At 41.3% G+C, this 26,358-nt stretch overlaps 1 protein-coding gene across 1 annotated transcript in view; it reads right to left on the bottom strand.

Annotated features, from left to right (window-relative positions):
• LOC105875580 (putative tetratricopeptide repeat protein 41) overlaps positions 1-21,520 on the bottom strand; it is a 65,093-nt gene extending 43,573 nt beyond the window's left edge. The window contains 5 exon segments of the mRNA XM_012772693.3: positions 369-810; positions 3,516-3,676; positions 10,896-11,110; positions 14,526-14,706; positions 18,967-21,520. Of these exon segments, the coding sequence (XP_012628147.2) occupies positions 369-810; positions 3,516-3,676; positions 10,896-11,110; positions 14,526-14,706; positions 18,967-19,753 (1,786 nt within the window). The 5' untranslated portion in view covers positions 19,754-21,520.
• Positions 21,521-26,358: the final 4,838 nt, after the last annotated feature.

Raw genomic sequence — 26,358 nt, 5'->3', positions numbered from 1 at the left:
CTCTAGGTAGAGTTGCCAAATTTAGCACATTAAAATACAGGACACTCTGCTAAGTTTGAATTTCAGATAAACAACTAATTAATTTTTAGTATGAATATGCCCCATGCAATATTTGGGATACACATATTGAGAATTATTTGTTGTTTATCTGCAATTCAAATAGTATTTAGTATAAGTATGGCCCATACAATAACTAGGACATAATTCTACTAAAAGATTATTTGTTATTTATCTGAAATTCAAGTTTAACTGGGCATCCTGTGTTTCCTACGACAGCTCTACCCCTAGAGCCTCCTGCCCCGGGTGGGAGTCCACCACACCACACCCTGTAGACTCCCACCAAGCTGTCAGTACTGGCCAAGACCTACCTTCCGCCGAAGACACAGTTCCAGAATTTGCCTTTTCTGGCTTAAGAGTCCAACTATAGTCTTCAATCCAGCGTTTCAGGATCAATTCCCAGAGCTCCTGAATAGAGACCAACTCCAAATACTCCCTCATACACTGAAACTCATTTCGGTAGATCCTGCATTCTTTCCATTCATTGGCTAGGATTGTGAGTTTTAAAGGATTCAGGTTTGGTTTCTTCCTTAAAGCTTGTCTGCTCTGTTGGAACCAGTCTGTGCTGGAAATGGAAAGATGCTGTCTAACGATGTTTATTTTTGTTTCTTCATCTCCCGGGCTAATGAAATCCACCATCCTCACATCTGGGCGGGCGCACAGCGACCTGTAGGACAGGCTGGAGGAGACAGTGCTCATGATAAATTTGCAATGAGGAGAGAGTGAGCGCGGCAGCCAGGAAAAATCTTTTGCCTAATGGAGAGATTCAAAGACATTTGAAAATTTTGAAGACTTTAAAATTGCTTTACTGATGGTTTTCAGGCTTAGTGTAGGTGGAATATAGAGGATAAGTAGTAACTTCAATAGTAAGCATTACGGTGGTAAGAAAATACCAATTCACACTCAACAGAACCATATTTGACTGACTTGTCTATCTATTGTGAATTTGATCATATAAATGTGAACTCCTAAAAAGAGTGTTCCTATGAGCAAGTAACTTAATGAAAACACATACTTCTGAAAAATGACCTACAGTGATCACCAGAGGAGATGTAAACCAGTGCAAATGGAACCATTCAGTTGAAAAATAAGACATTATTTTATGCTGAAAATTTGTCACTTTGTGCAACAATATGATCATGAGCTAAATGATTTTATTCGGGGATAAAATATATACCTAATAAGATCCTTTCTCAATGCCTTTAACAGCCTTTCCTGCCCCTCTTTGCCTAATATTAATAATAGCAACTGTCACATACTGTGTAGGCTTACTCTAAGCCAGGAATCATGTTGAGTATGTCTGCAAGTACTAACTATTAATATATTATGGTTTTTGTTTTCTGTATCTTAGAATAGTTTGACATCTCTCAGGACCTTACAGACCCAGAGAAAGACTGCCCTTCCCAAGGCTAGCTAACTGCTGGGCATGGTGGACAGCTTGATTAGAACATGCCTTTCTTGTGCAGACGGGCCAATCCCAGGCTGTGCCCCAACCCATCTTCTTATCTATCTCACACACCAAGCTAATGTTTCCTCTGCCCTAAATCAACCCAGGGCCAGGTACCAGAAAATTAGGGGCAGCCTCCATGCCCTAAAGCTCACCAGAATTATTTAAACTATCCCATCCTGTTTCACCCACCCTGCCGGGCCTTTTCTGCAGAAACTCCAATAAAGCTCTGACCTCGGTTTCCCCTTGCTCCTGTCTTCTGCCTTCTAGCCACCCTGGTACTTCCCCTGGATCCCTGCATGGCATGTCCCCTTCTCTCAGGAATGTAAGTAATAAATTATCTTTTCAATGGCATTAGCCTTTCCATGTGGTTGCCCAACCATACCTCTGTAAATTAAATCATGGGTATAATTTTAATACACTAACTCATTCAATCCTCCTAACAACCCTCTAGAAGGGCAGAGGAGGAAATGGAAGTATACAGGAACTAAATATCTCATCTCATTCATTCTGCTAGTAATCGGCAGAGCTGGGATTTGAACCAAGGATCTGGCTCCATAGCAGGCTCCTAAGCACTGTGATGACCTGCTTCAGGCAACTGCCTGGCCAGTCCCTTCTCCTGCAGAGCTCCGCCTCAGGCCCTTCGTCTAGGAAGCCACCCCTGAAATCCAAGTCCCTTCATTAGAGACTCCCACAACACGATATGCAGCCCTCATTGCAGCTGTAATTTTACACTTATTTTGAGTGATAAGATTTCATTAATGTCTGCCATTCCCCACTAGAGTGAAATCTCCATTTCTTGGCAGGGACCGTGTCTGCCTTTGCTCATAATGCTCTGTCAACAGTAAGTGCTCAATAATTATTTGTTGAATGTACTATGGTCGTCACGTACTAAATCAAAAAGCAGGTTATAAAACAATATGGTCTGCAACTTGATTTACATAAACATGTATATGTATATATAGACATCCATAGGAAAAGGGCTATAAACTAACAAAATGGTTAAGACTGTGAGTATATTTAATTTTTATTTTCTTCTTTTTTATCATATTTCCTATAAGAAACATATATTACTTACATAATTTATTGATTACATATATTTTTAAGTATATGTACTTCCAAAAGTAATGACCAGTACTAAGAAATAGTGGAGGCTCCATTGATCCAATATTATTTCGAACAGGAGAAAAGCTAAAGATGGCAACCAGTAAATGGAATTTGGTATGTGAAAAATCGGTGTAGATGAGATAGATCAAACTATAAAGCATAAAGAACATAGTAGGGGCCCAATAAGACTGATCAAAATATAAAATAGGGGCCAGGCATGTTGGCTCATGCCTGTAATCCCAGCACTTTGGGAGGCCAAGGCAGGAGGATCATTTGAGGCCAGGAGTTCAGGACTAGCCTGGGCAACATAGTGAGACCTCATCTCTACAAAAAATTAAAAAATAGCCAGGCATGGTGGAGCATGCCTATAGTCCCAGCTACCCCAGAGCCTGAGGCAGGAGGTTTACTTGAACCCAGGAGTTCAAGGCTGCTGTGAGCTATGATTGTGCCATGGCACTCCAGCCTGGGCAACAGAGTGACAGCCTGTCCTAAAAAAAAAAAACTAAAAGTATAAAATAATGGGCAGGACAGATCCATGAGACCCATACAGGAGGAAAGACCACAGTTTCTGGAACCAGACTACCCATGTCTGAATTCTGAGTCCACCACTTATCTTAGGACCTTAGACAAGCCACCTAAACATCTCTGTGCTTAGTCCCCTCTGTGTAAATAGGGATGATGAGTACCATCTCTTCTTCTTGTGGTTGTTACAATGGTGCCTGGCCCATTGTAAATGCATTATATAAGTATTTGTTCAACAAAATACATAGTAATAACTAAAAGTGATGTAGGTTATAGCCAGAGATAAGTGATGCAATCAAAAAGTGTTATGTACATCCTAAATAACAGAGTTTTCTTTTTACAGAATCATAATGAAATTGGGGTGATTTTAAAAAGTTGTTACCTTCTGACCTGAAATCCCATAAATGCCAATCAATTCTTCAATTCCATCTAGTACAAGTATACATGGCTTTAAACTGATAGAAGCAATGAACACTTCTACAAGAAGTGAAAAGACCAAGACATTTGAGTCTTCGTTAAGAATATCCGTTTCAAGCTGAGTACCTACGGCATAGAAATTTGCTCAAATTAGGTGAAAATGTTTCCATCATCGCTAAAATATGTTAATGGGCTGAGGAGGCAGAAGAGGTTGGGAAAAACAAGTGCTACTCACAGCTGTATAGATGATGCATACATGTCTACATGTGATTAGCACCCTCATTATATTCAACTCAAAGGGGATAATGATATTTACCACCAGCTGTCTCCAGTACATTTTCAGGATTTTATATAAAAAATGTTTTTGTATAATCAAAAACATTACTCTCATTTTCCAGGGGTCACAGCCACCACCCTGGGCTCCTCCAGTAATGCACACATGCAAGCAGCTGTCACCTACTGCCTAGTCTATCTGGTCCTAGCCCATTTAAACCTTATGGAAACAATCCTAAGTTCCTTGCCCATCATATTAGACCCCAGACCCTGCATTCTGGACATTACAAGTTCTTAGGGAGAACTAAGCTATGAACCAGCAAAAGGACAAAAGAAGCAATTTGAGAGGACTAATTTTCAGATTGTGATTAAGTGACCTGGGAGCAGCAACCCCAAATTGTAATCACCTACTTAATATCCTAACATCACTCACATAATATCCTAAAATCATTCACCTAATATCCTAAAAGCATTTTACTACATACAACTTCTGTCTTGCTTTTATTTTTCAAAAGCAATATTTTATTCAGGCACATCAGGGTCTAGAAAATCAAGTCACGTGTAGAAGCTTTAACGGATTAAGTCTCTCAGATACACTGAGATGCTGCTAGAGTCACTGAGTAATGTTTAGCAAATATTTATTGGTTGCCTGTTCCATGCCAATGTTCTGTGCTAGCTGCCAAGAGGAGAAAACAGGGCCTGTGACATAAAGTCAACCATCTAAGGCAATGGAAATGAATTCTGTACACAAATAACCACATTTTAAGGCAGGATATGAGTCTTAATTAAGTTTAATGCATCATCATCCTTTGAGGTTTTTTTTAAAAAAATCTTTAAAATTATGGACACTGCTGAAATTTCAGACCCTGAATGACAGAATTTTAGGGCAGAGAGGGTTCTTAGAAATCATCTAGTCTAGTCCAAACATCTCATTTTGTAGATGAGGAAACTGAGGCCTGGCAAGGCGAAGGGACATGAACACACAGATCATCAGGAGCTTTTAAAACACTTATTTTTCTAATAATTTGTTTTCAAGCTGTGAAACCACCACTTCGTGGTGTGAATGGCTCGTCAGCAGTCACTGCAGAGCCACAGACGCACGGACTGTCTGCCTCTTCCCCAAAGCTGGCATCAGGGCTAAGTGACAAAGCGGATTGAATGAACCTCAAGAAATACCGCCTGACAATCATTAAGTGTAGCATCACTAATATAATCAGCAAAAATATAATCCTAGGCAAAAAAAAATACATATATACTCAGTGATGATGCTTATGGAAGTATATATGTTTGATGTTTTAAAAATCACACCTTGAGTGATTATAATTATTTTTCCTCAAAATGATGTTGAAGATAAAGTCAGCATTACTGGTATTGGAAAATATTCCTAAACATTTCTCTTTATTCTGGCAGGACCAATCTGTGTCTACTAAATGGCAATGGCCCATTGCCTAATTTAAATGGTAATATCTCAAGTGTTTAAAGACCCACTCGATGACTTGGGCATTGATGAACTCATGCACTTTTTATCAGTGCTGTCTCTCCTCACTCAAGATAGATTTGTTGAGACGCTTCTACGTCTGTGCCAGGCACTGGGTATGACCATACCCAGTAAAATAGACATGATCCCTGCACTCACAGAACTCATACAAGAAGACAACAATAAAACATGTAATGACCAGTCTATTTGTAAGTTACCTAAGACAGAGGTCCTCAACCTTTTTGACACCAGGGACCGGTTTCCTGTAAGTTGATTTTTCCACGGACAGAGGTTGGGAGGGTTTGGGGACAATTCAAGCAAATTTTGTTTATTGTGCAGTCAAACCTCTCTGCTAATGACAATCTGTATCTGCAGCCGCTCCCCAGCACTAGCATCACCGCCTCAGCTCCAGCTCAGACCATCAGGCATTAGATTCTCACAAGGAACACACGACCTAGATCCCTCGCATGCACCATTTATGGTCGGGTTCACACTCCTATGAGAATCCAATGCCACTGCTGATCTGACAGGCGGCAGAGCTTACATCATCTGACGGTGATGCAGGCGATGAGGAGGGCTGTACATACAGATGAAGTTCACCCACTGCTCGCCTGCTGCTATGCAGCTGGGCTCCTAACAGGCCACAGGCTGGTACTGGTCGAGGCCTAGGGGTTGGGAACCACATACCTAAGAGACCAAGGGAGGTAAGCACACAGTATTTGGAAGGAGACACACAGTAAAACTAAAATGCAATTGGACCAGGGCTATATTTGCTGCCTGGTCAAAGTTAGGGGTGAAGGAGAGAGGTACTCATCAGCTCTTCTTATGGAAAGGGCAACTTTTGAAGGCAGCCTTAAAGGGTGAGAAGGGGCCAGGCACAGTGGCTCATACCTATAATCCTAGCACTCTGGGATGCCACAGCAGGAGAGTTGCTTGAGCTCAGGAGTTTGAGGCCAGCCTGAACAAAAGTAAGACCCCATCTTTAATAAAAATAGATAAAATTAGCCAGGCATGGTGGCGCATGCCTGTAGTCCCAGCTACTGGGGAGGCTGAAGCAGGAGGATCGTTTGACTCCATGAGTTTGAGGCTGCTGTGAGCCATGAGCCACTGCACTCTAGCTGGGGCCATGGAGTAAGATTCTATCCCCCCACCCCCACCCCCCACCCCAAAAAAGGAGAAGAGAAGAATTTCACTGCCCTGGGAAGAGGGAGGGGCATTTCAGGAGAAGGGAACTAAACAGACAAAGACAAGGAGGGATGAAAGGGATGGGTGTGCTTCAAGGAGACCCAACGTGTGGGGCAAGGGACAAGAGACCAGGCTGAGAAGTCAGCCCTGCCAAGGATTTCTGCCCAGTTCACATCACCAATGATTTCTGCCCATTCCACATCACCAACTTGAATGTAGACTCTCCTTATATCCGATGCTGGGAGGGAACCCTGATAGAAATCATCCAAAACACTGAAATGTTCCTCTGTTGGCTTAAGGAGGCAAGACCGTGCAGTAACGACTGCAACTCCACCTGGGTTTGCTCTCCCTGCCCTGCCCATGTATAGCAGTGTGACCCTGCCCTTCGGAGCCTGTTTCCCTATCTGGGATGATAATGCTATGGATGAATCAATCGTTGAGAGCATTAAATGAGATACTGATAAAACCCTCAGGGCCATGCCTGACACTCAGAAAGCCATCAATAAACGGAACTTATTGTTACTCAGCGTTGCCACCAGGTTCCGTGGGATAACATGGAGAGGAAGCATGCAAATGAGAGAGTCAGCGACTCTTCTCTGACCTGCGAAGCGTGTCTTCTGTGACACTAGCTGCCTGCAAGGCAGGCAAAGGGCGTGGGAGTCAGAGAGCTGGCTACAGGCAGCTGTTGTACACAGGTCCCTTCATTCTGGCAAGCAGGAGTCGAGAACAGAGGAGCAAAAATGTGAGCGTCACAGGGAGGTGTTTTGGGGTCCCCAGTAGGGAGGGTCCCTGGCTCACAGCCCACACAGCAGCTGCAGCTGCAGACAGCTGAGGCAACAGGAAAATGCTCTCTGCAGAGAAGCTGAAGCCGCTCCGCTCTGAGCACCTGGCCTCTGCGGCTGCACCGTTCTCAGCGGCAGCTCCTCCCCCCTGCCCACAGCCAGCTCGCCAGGTGGAACCCAAGCTATGCAACCCTGGGGCCAGCCTTCCACCCTCACCCTCTGGCCTCTCTGGGCTGCAGAGGTGACAGCTGCAAACGCTTGTAGGGCAGTCCTTCCTCTCCTTAATCCAGCTAAGGAATAGGACGGTCCTGTGTCCCCCAACAGCCCCTACTCCCTGCTTCTCTCTCTAGCACAAATGGCAGCAGTGTGGCCAGGCGCCACTTTACATTCTTTACACGTATTATCTTTAATCTTCATGCAGCTTCATGAGGTAGGTACTAATGAATCCCATCCTCATGTTACAGATGAGAAATTGGGGCACAGAGAGCTTAAGTAAACTGCCCAAGGTCACACAGCTAGCAAGTAGCAGAGCCAGAATTGTGGGCCAAGTCCAGAACCACAGCGCTTCCCTTCAACCTCCCACTGTTAATAGAGAAGGGTGTTCTTTCAGGGATAGAAGGTGTCAAGTATTCCTAAACTGTTCCTGAATTTATCCTACTGTCATCAGCCTGAAGATGTGTTTGCTTGAAAGATAGCAGCTGTTTTTATTAGGAGCTTTCTGCACCCAAAACCACACTCATTAAAATAATAATTCACTTTGGGAATAAAATCATAATTGGGCATGAACAACTGAGTTTACATCATCAGCCTGGCCAGACCGAGCACCCTTGGGATGTGCCAGAATAGGATTAGTCATTGTATAGACACAGTCACACCTGCTTCTACTGATTTTGATTTTACCCACTTCATATGCCCTGAGAACTACACCCCTGTGTACTCACAGACACCCACTACACGCACAGAAAAGAGATGCGAGAACCTGTCCCCTCATACAGAGATGACATACATCCATCAAAACTCACCCAGGGGCACCCACATACTCACTCAAAGCCCAGAGGCACATGTGGGTACGGGCCCCTGCATGAGAAGAGGTGGACTCCCACAAGCAGGCAAAGTCAGACGCAAACATGTAAATACACAGCAGCATATGGATCACTAACAATCGCTAATATTGATCAGTGCTTACTAGATGCCAAGCACTAAGCTCAGGGCCTTTGTCTTTCATACATCGTCATAGTTAATCCTCTCAACTACATGTAGTACTCTTAAAAAATTATTATGCACATTTTACATAGAGGAAATTTGAATCACAGAGGGCTAAAATAACTAAGGTCACAAGCTAATAGGTAGGGGCACAAGGTTTGTATGCAGGTGACCAGCTCCCCAACCACTCCTGGCACAGTCAGGCACGATGCAAATCCCACATGACTGGTAACGTGCACTGGTGCACACCCTGCAACTTAAATATCATGTGTCCAAGGCAGAACACTTGATTTCTCTCAAAACCTACTTCCTCTCCCACATCCCACCAATGTTGGCCCATCTCAGTCAACAGCCCTCCCCACCTGTCTAGTTTCCTAAAGCCTAAAGCTAGGAGTTCTCCTCAATTCCTCCCTTTTCTTCAACTTGCATGTTCCATTTCTCAGCAAATCCTCAATTGCCCCAAAGTCCTCCACATCCACTGCTACTGTCCTCTCCAATCCACCATCACCTTTTGCACGGACCATTGCAGTAGCCTCTAACAAGTGTCCCTGCCTCATGCTTGTGTCCCTACATCCATTTCCCACACATCAGACCGATTTTGATCATTTTAAAATAATCAAATCGTGGCCGGGCGCGGTGGCTCACGCCTGTAATCCTAGCACTCTGGGAGGCCGAGGCGGGCGGATTGCTCAAGGTCAGGAGTTCAAAATCAGCCTGAGTAAGAGCAAGACCCCGTCTCTACTATAAATAGAAAGAAATTAATTGGCCAACTAACATATATATAGAAAAAATGAGCCGGGCATGGTGGCGCATGCCTGTAGTCCCAGCTACTCGGGAGGCTGAGGCAGCAGGATTGCTTAAGCCCAGGAGTTTGAGGTTGCTGCAAGCTAGGCTGATACCACGGCACTCACTCTAGCCTGGGCAACAAAGTAAGACTCTGTCTCAAAAAAAATAAAATAAAATAAAATAAAATAAAATAAAATAAAATAAAATAAAATAAAATAAAATCATGTCACTCTCCTGCTTAGAACCCTCCACTGGCCTCCTATTGCATTTAATAGAATCCAAACCTAATATTCTGGTCTATGAACTCAGATAAGAAGTGGCCTAGCCTTCTCCTGCTTCATCTGGTGGGCCTCCCCCTGCAGTCCCCCACTGTCTGGCCTCACTGGCCCTCTTTTCCTTTCTAATTTATTCAACTCTGTTTCCAGCTGTGGAGCTGTATTACCTTAGCTGTTGGCTTTGCCGAAAATGTTCTTTCTTCTGGTCTCCACGTGGTTGGCTCCTTGCCAATGAGATCTCCCCACAGAGCGTGGCAAAAAGGATGGCTCCTGTCCCACAGAGGTTATGCTCCCCCTTCCTTAGAGTGTGGTTAGCTTTCTGTCCCCACTCATCTCCTGGTATAGCCATGTGGTCCCAGTGTGGCCAAGTGCTTGCCAAAAGAATGGGCCAAGACTTTTAAGGAACAAGTGTGCCTTTTCCACTCTTGCCCCCTTCCTCTAGCCAAAACCAGAGAACTCTGAGGCTGTAGGACTCTGACACAGCCTCAAGATGAAAAGAACCTGTGTCCCTAAGTCCCCACATGGAAGAAAGCAACTTGCTACCTGACTAGGGACCCTATGTCAGACTGTTACATGAGTAAAAGATGAGCTTCTATTGGAGAAGCCACTGAAATGGGATTTAGTTGATATAGCAGCTAGAGTTACCCTAACTAATACAGACACATAGTCCCTGCCTACTCAAATAGCCACCCCATCACCTTATCACATCACTCTGCATGGCAATTATCATTATTGGATGTTTATTTGTTTGTTATCTGCCTTTCTCAACTAGAACAGGGTATCGATAAGCCAGTTCCTGTGCACACACTGCCTACCTTCTATGCCTTTTCTTTATAGAAGTTCCCACCATCCTCCCCTCCCCAGTAACGGGAAAACTACATGAAGGACTTTTGCCCATTTTGTGCACTGCTGTATCCCCACTGCCTGGAATAGTGCCCCGGCACATAAAGGTTCTCAATTAATATATGGTAAAAGAAGAAAGAAAGAAAAGAAAGAGAAGGGAGGGAGGGAGGGAGGGAGGGAGGGAGGGAGGGAGGAAGGGGGAAGGAAGGAAGGAAGGAAGGAAGGAAGGAAGGAAGGAAGGAAGGAAGGAAGGAAGGAAGGAAGGAAGGAAACAAGAGAGGAAGAGAGGAGGAAGAGAGAGAGAGTGAAAAAAAGAAAAGAAAAGAAGAGACAGGAGGGAGGGAAGGAAGGAGAGAGTGGGTTTATCTGTGTGAGGGGAAGAGGTGGGGAGTATGTAAGTGAGAGAACATGGAGTTGAGATCAGAACAAGAAAACAATGGCCACATGAGCAGGAGAGAGAGGCATTCCTTTCTAACCCACCAGACATTTTCTGAATGAATGGGGAAGTTGAATTCTGTTACCGTAGTTCCTGTACTGTAATTCCCTGATGAAGTAATGGATCACAGACATGATGTCACTGCTTTCGCAGGTGCTTCCCACGAAGTGAGGGATCATCAACATGCTCGGATATTTATATTTGAAATAATCCACCCAGCTGGCAATCAGAGTGGACTTCCCACAACCACGTTCACCAGACAAGAGCAAAATAGACTTGTAAGCTGGAAGAGAATTTACTCTGAAAAATAAAGGAGTGAAATATAATCAAGAATATTTACCAAGGAAGGAAGGAAGGCTGGCAGGTATGGAGAGAGAATGGGAGGGAGGGTGAGAGAGAGGGAGGAAGTGTAGGAGAGAGGAATGAAGGAAGAGAAAATTTCCCTGCATACATTTTGCCTCTAGCTCTAGTCTCAATTTTGGCCTCAATTGGCTTCAGTTATTCACCCTCTGGGTTTTTGCTTGGTCCTATGTAAAATTAGAAGAGTAGGCAGTAACCTTGGAAGGCCTTTCCAGCTACACAGATGCTAGGGTTGTCCAATAAGAACCTAAGGTTAGGCAGAGGGTCCAAGGCCTGGGTAGGAAAACTGTACCACACCCGTTCGCTGCCCTTATATCTGGACTGCTCTTTCCTTGCTTGGGTTACCACCACCACCAGACTGATCCATGGTTTAACATCATATTGAAACAGAATTAAAACTTGAGGCATTCATATGCCAAGAATTCCCATCAATTTGATGACTACAAAATTACAAGTTAAACTAAAAAAAAAAAAATCATCAGGTAATAACTTGCCAAGAAATAGCCCCTTCCTCTACCAGTGTGTGTTAGCTGGTAATACCACATAAATATGATTTCTTGGAACTGACAGGAGAATAACAGTAATGTAACTGGTCTTCTTGCTTTATTTTTTAGTGAAAAGCTTCTGGACAAGCAGAGGATTCTCAGGTTCATGAATATCACTACATATAGACTCTAGCCTTGAGCCTTACACAGTTATGACTCAATAAATATGTGTCTAGTGAATTTTCATTGATGTAAGTTCCATAAGGAGGACAGATACCGGGCTTACCTTATTCACTACTGGATATTTAGTGCCTAGCACAGCACCTGACCATAAACTGTTAAATGAGTGAATGAAATAAAATGAATTGAGATTCATCGAAGCAAGAGGATCAGCCTGAGAACGGATTAAAATGAAAAACCTAAAACAGTATCTTTAGAAGTTCCTTCATAAGAATTCCATCGCCATTAATATGACTTAGGAATCTATGCTCTATTGTGGAAATTATTTCACCAGCACATTTGAATGGCCGGTTTAAATTTTATGCTCTGCTTCCGCCTCTGCCCTCATTTACTCTATCCTCAACCAAGCAGTGAGAGTGAGCTCTTCAAAATATGTCATACAGTAGGTCATTGCTCTGCTCAAATGTAGTGAAAACCCAAGTCCCTACCATGACCTGTGAGACCAGACAAGACTCACACCGACCCAGTATCTCTCCGACCTCTGCTCCTCCCTGCATCTCTAACTTCCTTTGAGTTTCCTGGTCTCCCTGCTATTTCTCCAGCCTCAGGGCCTCTGTGCTTGCTATGACCTCTGTCTGGAATGCTCTTCCTATCCATATTTGCATAGCTTGCTCTCACACCTATTTTTAGTAGCAACCCAAATATCACGTTCTCAATGAGGGTTTCCCTCACCCTACCAGATGGTCTATTCCCTTTCAAAGTTTCATTTTGCTCCATAGCGCTTGAAGGCATCTAGCATACTACATATTTTACATATTTATTATGTTTATTGCCTGTCTCCACAATGCAAGCTCCATGGAGGCAGGGATTTTTGTCTCTTTTATTCATTGCCATATACCCTGTGTCTAGAACAGTTCTTGGCATCTAACAGATAAAATCAAGGAAGGAAAAAATGCAAATATGATGCATCAACATGATTAGGGCTAGAATCTTAAAGATTTCTTCTCAAGAACAAATAGAAAATGAAAACACTGAAAGCAATCTGCAGCTCCTTTCAAAGTGAGGTAAAAAAAAAAAAGAATGCTATTGATGCATATGATTGGTTATTAAAACAATGCTTTGAAACTTGAAAAGAACACTCCTTTTCTGTTGACCTTACACTCTATTCAGGAACTTATTGTACAGAGCATTGTTTCCAAATGGCAAAGCAAACAAAGCCCTGAATGTTTTCACATAGCTAATCTAAAAGGACTTATTTAATTGTTATATTTTTCTTGACTACAATACTTTGAGTTGTTCAATTGCAATAAAATTTATTAAACTTCTCACCCATTCTGAAATACTCAATTATAATTTAAATGAGAAATAATTCACATACCAAAAAATTCAGTTTTAAAGGATACAATTCAATAGTTTTTGTTACATTTACAAGGTTGTACAAACATTGTCACAATTTAATCCCAGAAGATTTTCATCACCCCAAATAAGAAACTCTGTACCCAATGATAGTGATTCTCCATTTCCCCACTACCCTCAGCCCCCAGGAGCCACTAACCAACTTCCTGTCTCTATAGATTTGCCTACTCAAACCCAACAATTTTAACACATGACCTATATGTTTCTCCCGTAGTCATAAAAATATCAACTGAGCACCATATTGCATTAACCAAACAAACTGCTTTCCTCTTGGTGTGGGTTCTCAGAACCCTAATAATGTTGGCAGTTCTGCGCCTGAGTGGACTAAACTGGTGGACACTGAGCCTGGGACAGCAGTGGTGGAGGACAGCCCTGAGCCACCACAGCCACTGAGGGTTTATTCCAAACCACAAAACTCTCACAGGATAAAGGAACTCCATGGTAAGAGCCAGAAGATGAGGGTGGAAGAAATAAAACTCTCCTAAGACCCTTCCCATTTCCAGGGATGACACTGGCAGGGCGACTAAGGCAACCTCAGCTTTCTTACTGCAGGCCTCAGTAAGGTGGCAAACAGGGTATGTCACCACCCAGGGTGGGAAAGGTACAGAAGTTTTATTGTAGAAGACACTAAATAAAACAATGAAGGAATGCACACATTGGATAAGATAACTCAACTCCTTACATACAAAGAATGATATGGCCCATATTGTTTTAGTAAATGCTGGCCTCAAATCTCCCATCCAAATACTATCCAGGCCCGACCCTGCTTAGCTTCTGAGATCAGACAAGATCAGGCATGTTCAGGGTGATATGACCACAGACAATATCTGAATGTAATTAATAATGAGCTGATGATATATATAGAAGCTTGTTGTAACTATACAATACTATGCAGATGTGTTATTTATATTTCCTAATCTAATTTCATCTCTTTAAAGTCATTCCATCATTCTTGGGAACTACTTAGACCAACTTTGATGTACGGGAGAAAAAAGAAGGCAGATTGATTCCCTGCCCTTGGGAATTTATAATGTGCTTGAGGACACTGGAAGAAAGTATGTGAAATACCAGAAAAGCTTTGCAAATGGACAGTGATATCTGATAAGGAAATTCTAACACAGGTGGCTTTTAGGGGGTTCTCTCTTGAAGAAAGAGATGAGCAGAGAGGAGGGTAAGTGAAGAAAGACATCCCAAATTTAAGGGATCACATTTACCAAAGTCAGGCTGTTTTGTGTGAGCCTAAAGAAAAGGCTTGGAATTTCTTGACTTCTTACCTGAGAACAGAATCTAAGCTGGAACCTGCTGCTGTATTGGTAAAATCAAGTTCCATATCCTTTAAGGCAAATCTTTCCAAGATTTCAAAGGTCCTATATGACTGCTTGGAAATAACAAACACTTCTTTGCACTTCTCTGTAAACTCTTCATGAAAGAAACGTTCAAAGCTGTGCTTGTAGTCTTGATGGTAAAAAAGATAAGTTTTAATATCTTATATTCATAGTTTCACATTTTCAATTGTATATGGTTATTTATTATAAATGCCCAGGACAGTATCTGCCTCTTATATTGATGTCACCTTCTTTCTATTTGGGCTCCATATTTCACAGTTCATTCCACATGTCAATGAAAGAAAACTATAGGCAAACCATTTAACCATCCTCACATTATTTACACATGGAATCCTACTTACAATTCCAAATTATTTTATGACCTCAAAATGACAAGGGTAAAACATTAGAGTTGCTATATACATTCTGTTGTTTTGATAAATTGTTAGCTAAGTATGAAGTTATCTAATTCAATCTTGTTGGGTATCGTTGGGTGTCTGTCCATGGCAGAGATTGGGGGAGAGGGGGATACTTTTAGGATAAGATGCTGGGGGTTGGATGCAGTGGTTCACACCTGCAATCCCAGCACTTTGGGAGGCCAAGGTGGGAGAATTGCTTGAGGCCAGGAGTTTGAGACCAGCCTAGGCAACATATTGAGATGCCCATCTCTAAAAAAAAAAAAATTAAAAAAAAAATTAGCCAGGGCAAGTGCCTATAATCCCAGCTACTTGGGAGACTGAGGCAGGAGGATCATTTGAGCCCAGGAGTTCGAGGCTGCAGTGAGCTATGATCAGGCCACTGCATTCCAGCCTGTGTGACAGAGTGAGACTTCGTCTCAAAAAAAACCCCCCGATGCCCCTAATAAAGATGACAACCATGCATAGGGTTGCAGCTCTCCCACTGGGCAAGTCCCTTAAACCCTCTGGTAAAATAAGAAGGAGGGCCAGATAATTGGATGATCTCTGGAGTTTCTGCTGGTTTCAATTTACTGCAATTCTAAACTCATTGCCTAATTAAAGTCAGGGTGTTCTAAACTGCCAAAATGCTTTGTTGCTCTGGAGACATCCATATTCCCCAAATTTTTTCTTTTTTTTTTTTTTCTTTTTTTTTATGGGTAGAGGCTGTTATCAACATATGTAGGAAAAGGAACAGCAGATAAGTTAGCCTAGTAGGTTCCCAAGATACTCACCCTGTATCTTCATAGTTACTGGGCTGCCCCATGGTTCAGGTTAGAGCCAGAATAGACCTGGAGGACCTGCAGTCTGGCCAAGGTCAGCTTCATGTTTCAAGATCTTAGAATTTGGGATGACCTTACAGTCCAATAGGCCTCTTGTGCTAACCTTAAACTTCACCCACTATTCTCAGGTATCTTCAAGGACCTCAAAAGTACTTCTAAGGGTCAAGAGTATAAACTGATAGCTCTATGTTATCTCTTACATTAACAATCAGCTAGCCAAACGGCCTATTGCTACCGTAGCTGTGGACTTTGAGATTTTGGAGCTGAGTGATTAAAGAGTATTAAAGATCCAAAAGAAAAAGAATTTAGCACTTCCTTCTAAAGCTTTTTTTTTATAATCTATCCATTCTGTATCTTCTAATTCAGACATTTAGACCACATATATACATTCAAGCATAAAGTGTGAAATAAGCTAATCTTTCAACAATATCAAAAATAAAAGCCTAAGGAGAATACTATGAAGAAATAATCTGACCCTAACCTAAATACACAGAAAGGCTTGATTCCTGAACACATTAGTAAATATTAATCAATGGATGTGATTCAGATTGAGATTAATAAAAGAATATTAATATTAACCACATTTCTGACTTTAGCAAATTGTACATATTCTTCCAGGACCCATTTGGTATTATTCATTCTCATTAATTATTGTTACTCATTAATAATAATTACTCTGTGCCTAATATGTGCCAGCTGCTGTTTTTAGATGTTGTATTAATACATATACAACTACTCTCAAAGTAGTTAATGTTAATCCATTTTGCAGAAGGAAAGAAACTAAGGCTTACCAATGTTAAATAATTTGCTCTAGGTTACACAACTAGGAACCAAAAAATATAGAATCTGAGGATATGTATGTCAGATTCTAAAATTCAAAGCTTATAGTAAATATTTGGGATGTTTTTTGGCTGTCCAATATCAATTTACCCTACCCTAGTTTCAGGAACAGCCCTAGATTTTCATTTGAGATCCACCCATCACAACTCTCATTCATATTATTCCAGTGAGTCTAGCTCCACTTCTAGTTCCAGAGGATTAGCCAATCAGAGAATCACATTCTCTTGGCACCAGTGATTGAGTCGGATACAAACATATAGCCCAGTTCAGGCTAATCAGAGACAGAAGAACTCAATGCTAGGACCTGGAGCCACTTGACTTGAACCTGGAGCTGCTATAGCTGTCTTTCTCCATGACAGAGGACCCCAAGGAGCTAAGCCAACATCAATCAGGACAGCAGAGCAAAGCTGAGAAATAGTGAGAGACAAGGATCTGGTAACATCATTTCATTATTTCAGCCACTGGATGTAGGCTGAGCTGAACCAGACCTAATCCTGGGCATTGCAGTTATATAAGCAAATAAATTCTCTTTTTGCTGAAGCTAGTTTGAGTTACTTGCAACCAAAGGAGTTGTGACTGATAACGATCTTCTTTTCCAGGGTCCAAAATGATTTGGCTTGTAGGCAGAGTTTTGTTTGGCCAGCACATATACTGAATTCAAATGACTTTAGGTGGTCAACACTCCCTTGTTCACTGCAGATCCATCTGCTCACTCTCATGTTACAAGGACAATTGTCTGCCTGGTCCCCCAAAGCATTTCAGAGTGTACTATCTGCCACCATTTTGCATCCCCACATTAATTGGGCCCTTTCATCAGTGATTCATAACCTTTATTGAGTCATTAAGCCTTTTGAGAATCTACCCAAAGCCACAGGTCATTTTCCTATCCCCCAAAACACATATATGCATATGAACATTCTATTTTTCATATAATTTTCATATAATCTAATTTTCATATAATCATCACAGATCCCTCCTGAAGTCTGGTCTAGGGAAAAAATCCCTGCCATACTCTTCCCTTTTTAATCTGGTACATGTCCACAAACACTATTTCCAAAATTAAAGGTATTCCTTTCACTTAGAAGAAGCATTTCTCAAACTTGAATATGCAAATCTCCTGGTCACCTTATTAAAATGCAAATTTTAATTCAGTAGACCTAGAATGGGGACCAATATTCCACATTTTTAATAAGCTGCCAGGGGCCGGGCGCGGTGGCTCACGCCTGTAATCCTAGCACTCTGGGAGGCCGAGGCGGGCGGATTGTTCAAGGTCAGGAGTTCGAAACCAGCCTGAGCAAGAGCGAGACCCCGTCTCTACTATAAAAATAGAAAGAAATTAATTGGCCAACTAATATATATAGAAAAAATGAGCTGGGCATGGTGGCGCATGCCTGTAGTCCCAGCCACTCGGGAGACTGAGGCAGCAGGATCGCTTGAGCCCAGGAGTTTGAGGTTGCTGTGAGCTAGGCTGACACCATGGCACTCACTCTAGCCTGGGCAACAAAGTGAGACTCTGTCTCAAAATAAATAAATAAATAATCTGCCAGGAGCTGCTGAGGCCACCAGTCCAAGGATTACACTCTAATAGTAAAGGTGAAGGAGAGCAGGCATGGATTTTAGAGTCAAAGGGCCCCAGGTTCAAATCTTGAATTGGTTCCTCACTAGTTATGTAACACTGGTAACTCACTTAATTGCTATACAATAGTTTTCATTTGTTCATGGGCAAATTCAGAATTATAGTACCTACCTTGCAGGGCTAAACTTTGAGGATTAAATGTGATACATACACCAAGCACCAGACAATTAATAAAAGTTAATTATTGTCGCTTTAGCTCAGAATTTCTCACCCTCAACACTATTCACATTTTGAGCTAGATAATTCTTCATCGTAAGTGCTGTCCTGGGCACTGTAGGATGTTTACAGTATCCCTACCCTCTCCCCACTAGATGCTAGTAGCTCTCCCCCAATTGTGACAACCAAAAATGTCTTCAGACATGACCAAGTGTCCCTTGAGGGGGCAAAATTGGCTCTGTTTAAGAATTACTCCCTAGATCCACACATTAACTGCTAGATATTTTGAGTCTTCCCTGAGCTCCTTAACTTTCTAGATAATCTTCCACGACCCATTATTTACCCTTATTTTCAGTTTCAAAAATCTTCAAAATGGAGAAATATATGTTACATGTATACAATAATAATTTTAACTGCTTAAGGAATATTTCCAATTATTTAAAAACTCCTTTTACAAGGAAGACCTATAAAACATTAACCTTATGTTGATAATAAACTTAGCGATCTCTATATTTACTAACCTATATTTTCCATAATTAGAGTGGCAGGGTAAATTTTTTCTATCACAACCGACCAGTCCTTGAAAATCAGCTCACCCAACTCATGGAGATTTTTATAAAATCTCACCGGGAGCCCTTTACTAATAATCTTGGCCTTAAGCTTTCCGATCTTCAATTTTTCCTCATCATTCACTGTAGAACCTGAGGGCGGCCTCTCCTCCTTTTCCTCATCTAAAATCTTCAGCAGTGTGGCTTCAGTCCTAAAGTAAAAATACTGAAATTGAGACTCATTCATAAATGCTGCTTGAATGATCTCATACTCCGTCAGACTGCAGTTGGGATTCTCCAGGACCCAAGGATAACCGTTTCTTGCAGCAACATAGAGATTCTGTTCTAATTTGGATAAACTTGACAAGTCGGTTGCTTTGGAGAACATGAAAGGTGAGTAGACAGGGAGAAAGTCTCCATACGTTTGGCCCAGCATGCAGATGAAAAAGGGAAGGCAGCTGTTCACATAGTCGAGACAGAGCTTCAGATGCTGGGAGTGGAGACAAGAATACTGTCTAAACAGGTTGGTTAGTAGGGATTTGGGGGCCCCCAACGCTGACCAACTCAGGTCCACAGCTTTGAAATAGGTGCCCCGGGAATTGCAGAGTTCATTAAGCTGGGGGAAGATGTTGTTTGCCAGAAAGTCTCTCTCTTCTTGAAAATCATTCAGAGTCGAGCAGATGTAAGGCTGAATGGGTTTGTGGGCCTTTAAAATGGCTTGGGCATACATTGCTACATTCTTGTTTGTCTTCTGGCTCATTTCAACTTGCTCAGGGATGACAACACACTTAAAATATGACAATTTTCATCCTGGTGCAGCCACTGTCCTCCACTATTTCTAAGTCTTCCTACTATTGATGTTTGCTATGAACAGATGGAAATCTTGTTGCCAAATTGTTTCTTATTGAAACTGGAAGGTGAGAGATGCCAACCAATGGATGGATCAAAGTTGAAAAACAATCTAGTTTAAGTTAAAACTGAAAAGGAAAAGACACATTCATTTTAGGATTACAGGCAGTTCATGTCTCCCCTGCTCTCACAAAGCTTTTCGCTGGAGAACTGAGAACCACGAGGTGTGTGGGCACTGAATGTCAGGACTCCTCTCTGTCTCCCATTCCACCTTCCCAGTGTCCCTGCAGCCAGCTGCTACTTCTGTCTCCCGTGAATTTGGAAATTATGCAAGGGCACTTGTGCGAAAAGGAAAACAAGTCCACAAAAGGAGCCTAATGTCTTTAGGAGCAGAACAAGCCAAGAAAGACCTGTGATTTTGACCAGAAGCAAGAATGCAAGCAGGTATGAAGTTGAACTCAGGACAAGAGGAACAAATCAAAGTATCAGAAGGCCCAAGACCAGGAATGCAGCTGACAGATAAGAGGCAGGGAAGTCTGGGTCTAAGAACCTGATGGAGTTCAGTGATTTTTTTTTTTTTTTTAATCTTAGATTGTGCAGGCTCATACAACATTCCACTCATCACCATGTGCTGGGAATTAAATTCCACTGAGCTAATGGAAAAACACACACCCTCTAACAATGACATAGCTATGCTTGCAAGAGCTCAGAAAAAAAAAATTATGGAAATAACCTAGTTTTCTGAGCTTTTTCTTGAAACAACTCATTTCCATAGCAAATGTTGCTTTTTTGGTTTTGTTACTTTCACTTGTGAAAAATATATCATGTTATCAAGTAGTCTTTTTTTTTTTTATATTCTTATTAATCTGAAATGATGTTAACAGGATCAAGTAGTCTAAAGCAATGTTTCATCAAGATCACCCAACAACAATGCAGTTCCTTTTTAGAAAGCATTAACCCTTTTGCATTGAATTGTCCAATAATCCTATGATAGATAAGATTATTACCCTACTTTACAGATAGGATAATTAATGTCCAGTCATTTAGCTAGTAAGTAGAGAGCCAGGATCTAAACACAGGTCGGTCTGACTCTAGGACACATACAATATAATGCCTTCATGTTATAAAAGTAAGACCCTAGGTTATGAAGATACCATAAGTGGGTAGGAAATACCTATCCAATAAACGGTACTGTAATAAATAGGTGGCAATTTAGAAAAAAAAATGTAAACCACAATCTCACACTATTTTACAAAAAAAAAAATTCTAAAAGCAGAATAGAACCCGGGGAGAGAGGTGTTAATTAATAGACTTCTCACTTGTCATATAGGAGGCTTGAGATAGATTACTGGCCCTTGCAAATATTTACCTTCTCCTATTCCCCTGTGATCAGAGGTCATTCCTATTTTATTCACCACCACGTCCCCAACACCTAGTATACTGATGGGCTCAGAGTAGGTTCTAGGGAAATACTTGTTGAATGAATGAATTTAATATGATTTTTTAAATGAAAAGAAAACATAAATATTTAGCAAACCTGAAGTGGACTCCCAAAACTTATAAGCTATAAAAGAAATCGCAAAAGATGGACAGATGAAATTACATTTTAAGAAAGACTTAAAAAGTAAACAATGGACTGTAATAATATTTGCCACAGATTTTCTCTTTATTCTAAGAAAAATAGTAACACCCCAGTAAAGATATAAGCAAAAGATACAAATAGACAAAAAAGAAAAACAATATAAATTCTTATATAAAATATAAAAAAAAATATTCAACTTTTCTAGAATTTAAGGAAATTTAAAAATAAGCAATGAGCAATGATTTTTTAAAAAAATCATAGTTATCAAAATATTGATGAAACTTATATCTCATATATAACTATGGAATTGAAAGTTGGTAATCTTGGAAAGCTATTTGGGAATATATTTCAAAATATGTTAAAGCATATATAATCTTTGACTCAATGATTCTACTTCCTGGGAATCACTCCCAAGGAATTAATCCAAATAGTGGAAAACTGTAGATATTATGATGTTCATTGCATGTTTATTAGAGAAAAAAACAATAAGAGAAATAAAGCAAACTAAATGGTCTTTGCTAAAGGAATAACTAACAAGAGTAAAAGTATAGCCACTCATAGCAGGTTATGCATCTATTAAAAAGACAGTTTTAGATTTCTGCATCCAGCCATGATAGATTAAACAGGGACAACTTACCTACCCTCTGCAAAAAATTAGAAAACTGGACAAAATATATGAAATAGCTATTTTCAGACAGCAGACATCGGGCAGTACAGGAGTATGATCCCTGGGAGAAGGGAAACAAATGAGATATACCTATTGATCATTCCATCTTTCAGCTTAGGGCACATCCCAGATGATGCTGCCCTTAGAGATCCCGCTAAGAGGGGATCCAGAGTAGAGCACAGTAAGTACATCTTGCTGTTTTGAGGAGACAGAGGCTGTAGCTCAGAGAACCTGAGGAAGCTGCAAATTCGGAGGCAGAGTTCCAGAGAAAAAGGAGCCACGCAGGAAAAGAATCCCAATAATCTGCATACAGGTCCCCCTGAGTCTTGTCTGAATACCCCACTGCACGTGTATCAGGTGAAGCTCCATAAAGTTTGGCAAAGAATGATGATGGAAATCTAAACTTAACAATTCCCAGTGCTTACATGGGGCAGAGGAAATTTCAAGTACCAATCAGCTAGAGTGGGGAGGGTTCACTGATCACTAGGGCGTTTTTTTAGTACGGACTCCATAAAAGTAACTTTTTACTAATGGCAATCAGTTTATCCTTTAGGTAAAGGCTATTCTAGACCTTCCCTTAAAAAGTGCAAACCAAACTTTGAAAGAATCGAGCTGATCTGGAAGTAATTTAACTATCCACCAGAGCAAAACCCAGTATTCTTCAAGGATGACAACAAAATCCAAACCTCAACAATATGAAATTCATTAGACATGCAAAGAGGCAAAAAAACATGACCCATAGTCAGGAGAAAAATCAATCAATATGAACAGACCTGGAAATGTAGAGAAGATGAAATTACCAGACAAAGACTTTAAAACAGTATTATGCTCTTTTACCAAAGATCTAAAGAAAAACATGAATTTAGTGAGAAAAAAAGAAAGACTTTCTTAAAAATAAAATGGAACCTCTACAGAAAAAAAATGTAATATCTGAAATGGAAAATTCACTGCATGGACTCGCAGCAAGCAGATAAGACATCAGAAGGGAAAATATTAGTGAATTTGGAAATATAACAATAAAAACAGCTTGCAAAAAAACACAAAAAGAAACTAAGCAGAGCCTCAATAACTGTGGAACAGTATCAAGTGGTTCTCACCTGACCCAGAAGAAGAGGAGAAAGGAAGAAGGAACAGAAAAAAATTTGAAGAAATAATTGCTGAAAAATCTCCAAATATGATGAAAGCTATACACCCACAGATCTAGAAGCTCAATACTAAGCAGAATAAACACAAAGAAAGCTATACAGGCCGGGCGCGGTGGCTCATGCCTGTAATCCTAGCTCTCTGGGAGGCCGAGGCGGGCGGATTGCTCAAGGTCAGGAGTTCAAAACCAGCCTGAGCAAGAGCGAGACCCCATCTCTACTATAAATAGAAAGAAATTAATTGGCCAACTGATATGTATATAAAAAAAATTAGCCGGGCATGGTGGTGCATGCCTGTAGTCCCAGCTACTCGGGAGGCTGAGGCAGGAGGATCGCTTGAGCCCAGGAGTGTGAGGTTGCTGTGAGCTAGGCTGACGCCACGGCACTCACTCTAGCCTGGACAACAAAGGGAGACTCTGTCTCAAAAAAAAAAAAAAAAGAAAGCTATACAAAGGCTGAAAAACAGTGACTTAAAAAAAAAAAAAAAAAACCTTAAAAGCAACAAGAGAAAAAAGCCACATTACAAAGATAAGCCATGCCCTGCGGGGCCTTCTGGATCCAGGCTAACCATGAAAAACTCTTAACAATGTCACAGAACAACAACAGGCTTTTGGCCTCAGCAGTGAAGAAAGAGGCTCCATCTTGCCCTTCCCATGCATGAATATGGTTTAGCTTAAGCCCTGAAAACTCTGGGATAGTCTTTTGAAAACTCTGGACATTCCTTTGAGAAGGCCTGAGATAGAGTTCCCTGAGGAAAGCAGGAAAACCTGTTACTCCCTTCACTGCCTGTGGTTCCCACCGATCCCATGATCCTAGGCCTGCTGTTTTGGGGTTCTTTAGCATAAGGGAATAATGAATTGAAAAAAAAAATTTTTTAATCAAAAGCCTTCCAGGCGTTTCCTTTCCTGTTTGGGATGTAGAAATATAAAAGATTGTCTCACCACCCAAACAAGGAGAAAAAAATCTAGAAAAACTAAAAAATTAAAATTTTCCAACACTGATCAGAGACTTAAGGTCCCAAGGCAAGTAAGTAATCTGGATTCAAAAGAGGGACAAGTCCCTTTGAGGAGAGATGGGACACACAAACTGACACAAGTGTGGAAGAGCATGGGAGGAAGTAGCAAGTAAGAAGACATCAACTAAAAATTTTGTTTTTGTTTTTTTGAGACAGAGTCTCACTCTGTTGCCCAGGCCTCAGCCTCCCGAGTATCTGGGACTACAGGAATGTGCACCATGCCCGGCTAATTTTTTTCTATATTTTTAGTTGTCCAGCTAATTTGCTCAGGCTGGTCTCGAACTCCTGAGTTCAAACAATACACCCGCCTCTGCCTCCCAGAGTGCTAGGATTACAGGCGTGAGCCACTGTGCCCAGCCTAAATTTTAATGAATTTTAATGAATTTTTAAAGGCCAAGAGTGGGTTAGTATAAGAGTCTTGAATCGCTGAGGGTTCCACACATAAGAGTTTGCACTCATTCACAAGCTCTTTCCCATGGGCTTCTGCATAGGTACTCAGGAGGAAAGATTAGGGAAGGGGTCCTCAAACTTTTAAAACTGGGGGCCAGTTCACTGTCCCTCAGACCGTTGGAGGGCCCGACTATAGTTTTAAAAAAACTATAAACAAATTCCTATGCACACTGCACATATCTTAGTTTGAAGTAAAAAAAAACAAATGGGCAAAATCACCCGCATGTGGCCCCTGGGGCCATAGATTGAGGCCGCCTGGATTAGGGACAGGGAAGAAGACCAGAGAGGCTCTCCTTGGTGAAGTAGGCCTGTAGGAGGAGATTGGTGGCTGCTTGGGGGAAAAGGCATGAAGCCTTGCTTACTTCCCCAGATCCTTCTCTCATACAAAGCAAAGGACTTAAGCCAATGAGAGAAGAGCAATAAACCCCAACAGCCTCAGGTCAGAGACAAAGAACCATTGCCAATTGTAGCTGGGGAAAGAGAGAAGAAATCCCTCCAACCCTTGGGGAGGAACAGAAAACTATCTTGGGCTCAGGATGCTATACTAGTACCAAGCAGAGGTCTGCTACAGCTTGGGAGAGGGACAGGAAACTATTGCCTAAGAACAACCACACATACAAAAGAGTTTGGATGGCAGAGGGATGAGGGGCAGGAACATTGGAAGAAGCTCCGCCCCCAGTGTGGAGGCACATATGGCCAATCTAAGACAGAGACTCCAGCAAGACAATAGAGAACTCCCCTCCAACTCTATGAGCCTACCACCAACTAATAATAAACGGTAGTCTGCCACTGAGAAGGAACAAGAGCACAGACAGACACACACCCTGAAGGATGATGCAGCATGCAGGGTCAGCTAAAAGCTGAGGTTGACAACCAACGCATACTGAGAAAAACTCTCTGGCAGCTGAGCTCCCACCCTATACACCAGGCTACATACAGCAGTCCAGCACCAAAGGAATTTAAAGCCTCTATTGCACTAAAGGTAACAATAGCAACAACAAAAGCTGAACCCAGCTCAATTCATGATCACTTTGACTAAACCCTCACACTAACACATGAAAGGAAAAGAGGTATGCCATTTCCAGGGGTAAATACTATCTTATCTTAGCTTCAACTGTTCTTCATATGATGTGTGAATTTCACTTTAAAAGTTATGAAACCCATAAATGCTAGAAAAAAAACAAACCACTGTCAATAGAGATACCAATCAACAGAACCACACTCAGAGATGACCCAGATATTGGAACTTTCAGATAAACTTTAAGTAGCTATGATTAATACGTTAAAAAAATCTAGTGGTAAAAGTGTAGAACGTGCATAAATAGATGTAAAATTTCAGTAGTGAGATGGAAACTATGAGAAAGACTCAAATGGAAACACTAGAAAGAAAAAACATGGTATCAGAGATGAAGAATTCCTTCATTAGGCTTACCAGAAGACTAAAGAATCAGTGAACATAAAGATAGGACAATAGAAATCCAAATTAAGACACAAAGAGAGGAGGAAAAAAAAAACCAGCAAGTATCCCAGACCTGTGGCAACAACTTCAGCCAATCCAAATGCATGTCATTATAGTATCAGAAGGAGAAGAGAGTGAGATAATGGGTCAAAAGAAATAGTTGGGAAAAAAATGGCTAGGAATATTCAAAGATAATGAAAG

The sequence above is a fragment of the Microcebus murinus genome, chromosome 10 (genome assembly GCF_040939455.1).
Source record: "Microcebus murinus isolate Inina chromosome 10, M.murinus_Inina_mat1.0, whole genome shotgun sequence".
Classification (NCBI taxonomy): Eukaryota; Metazoa; Chordata; class Mammalia; order Primates; family Cheirogaleidae; genus Microcebus; species Microcebus murinus.
This window is presented reverse-complemented; position numbering and strand designations above follow the sequence as displayed.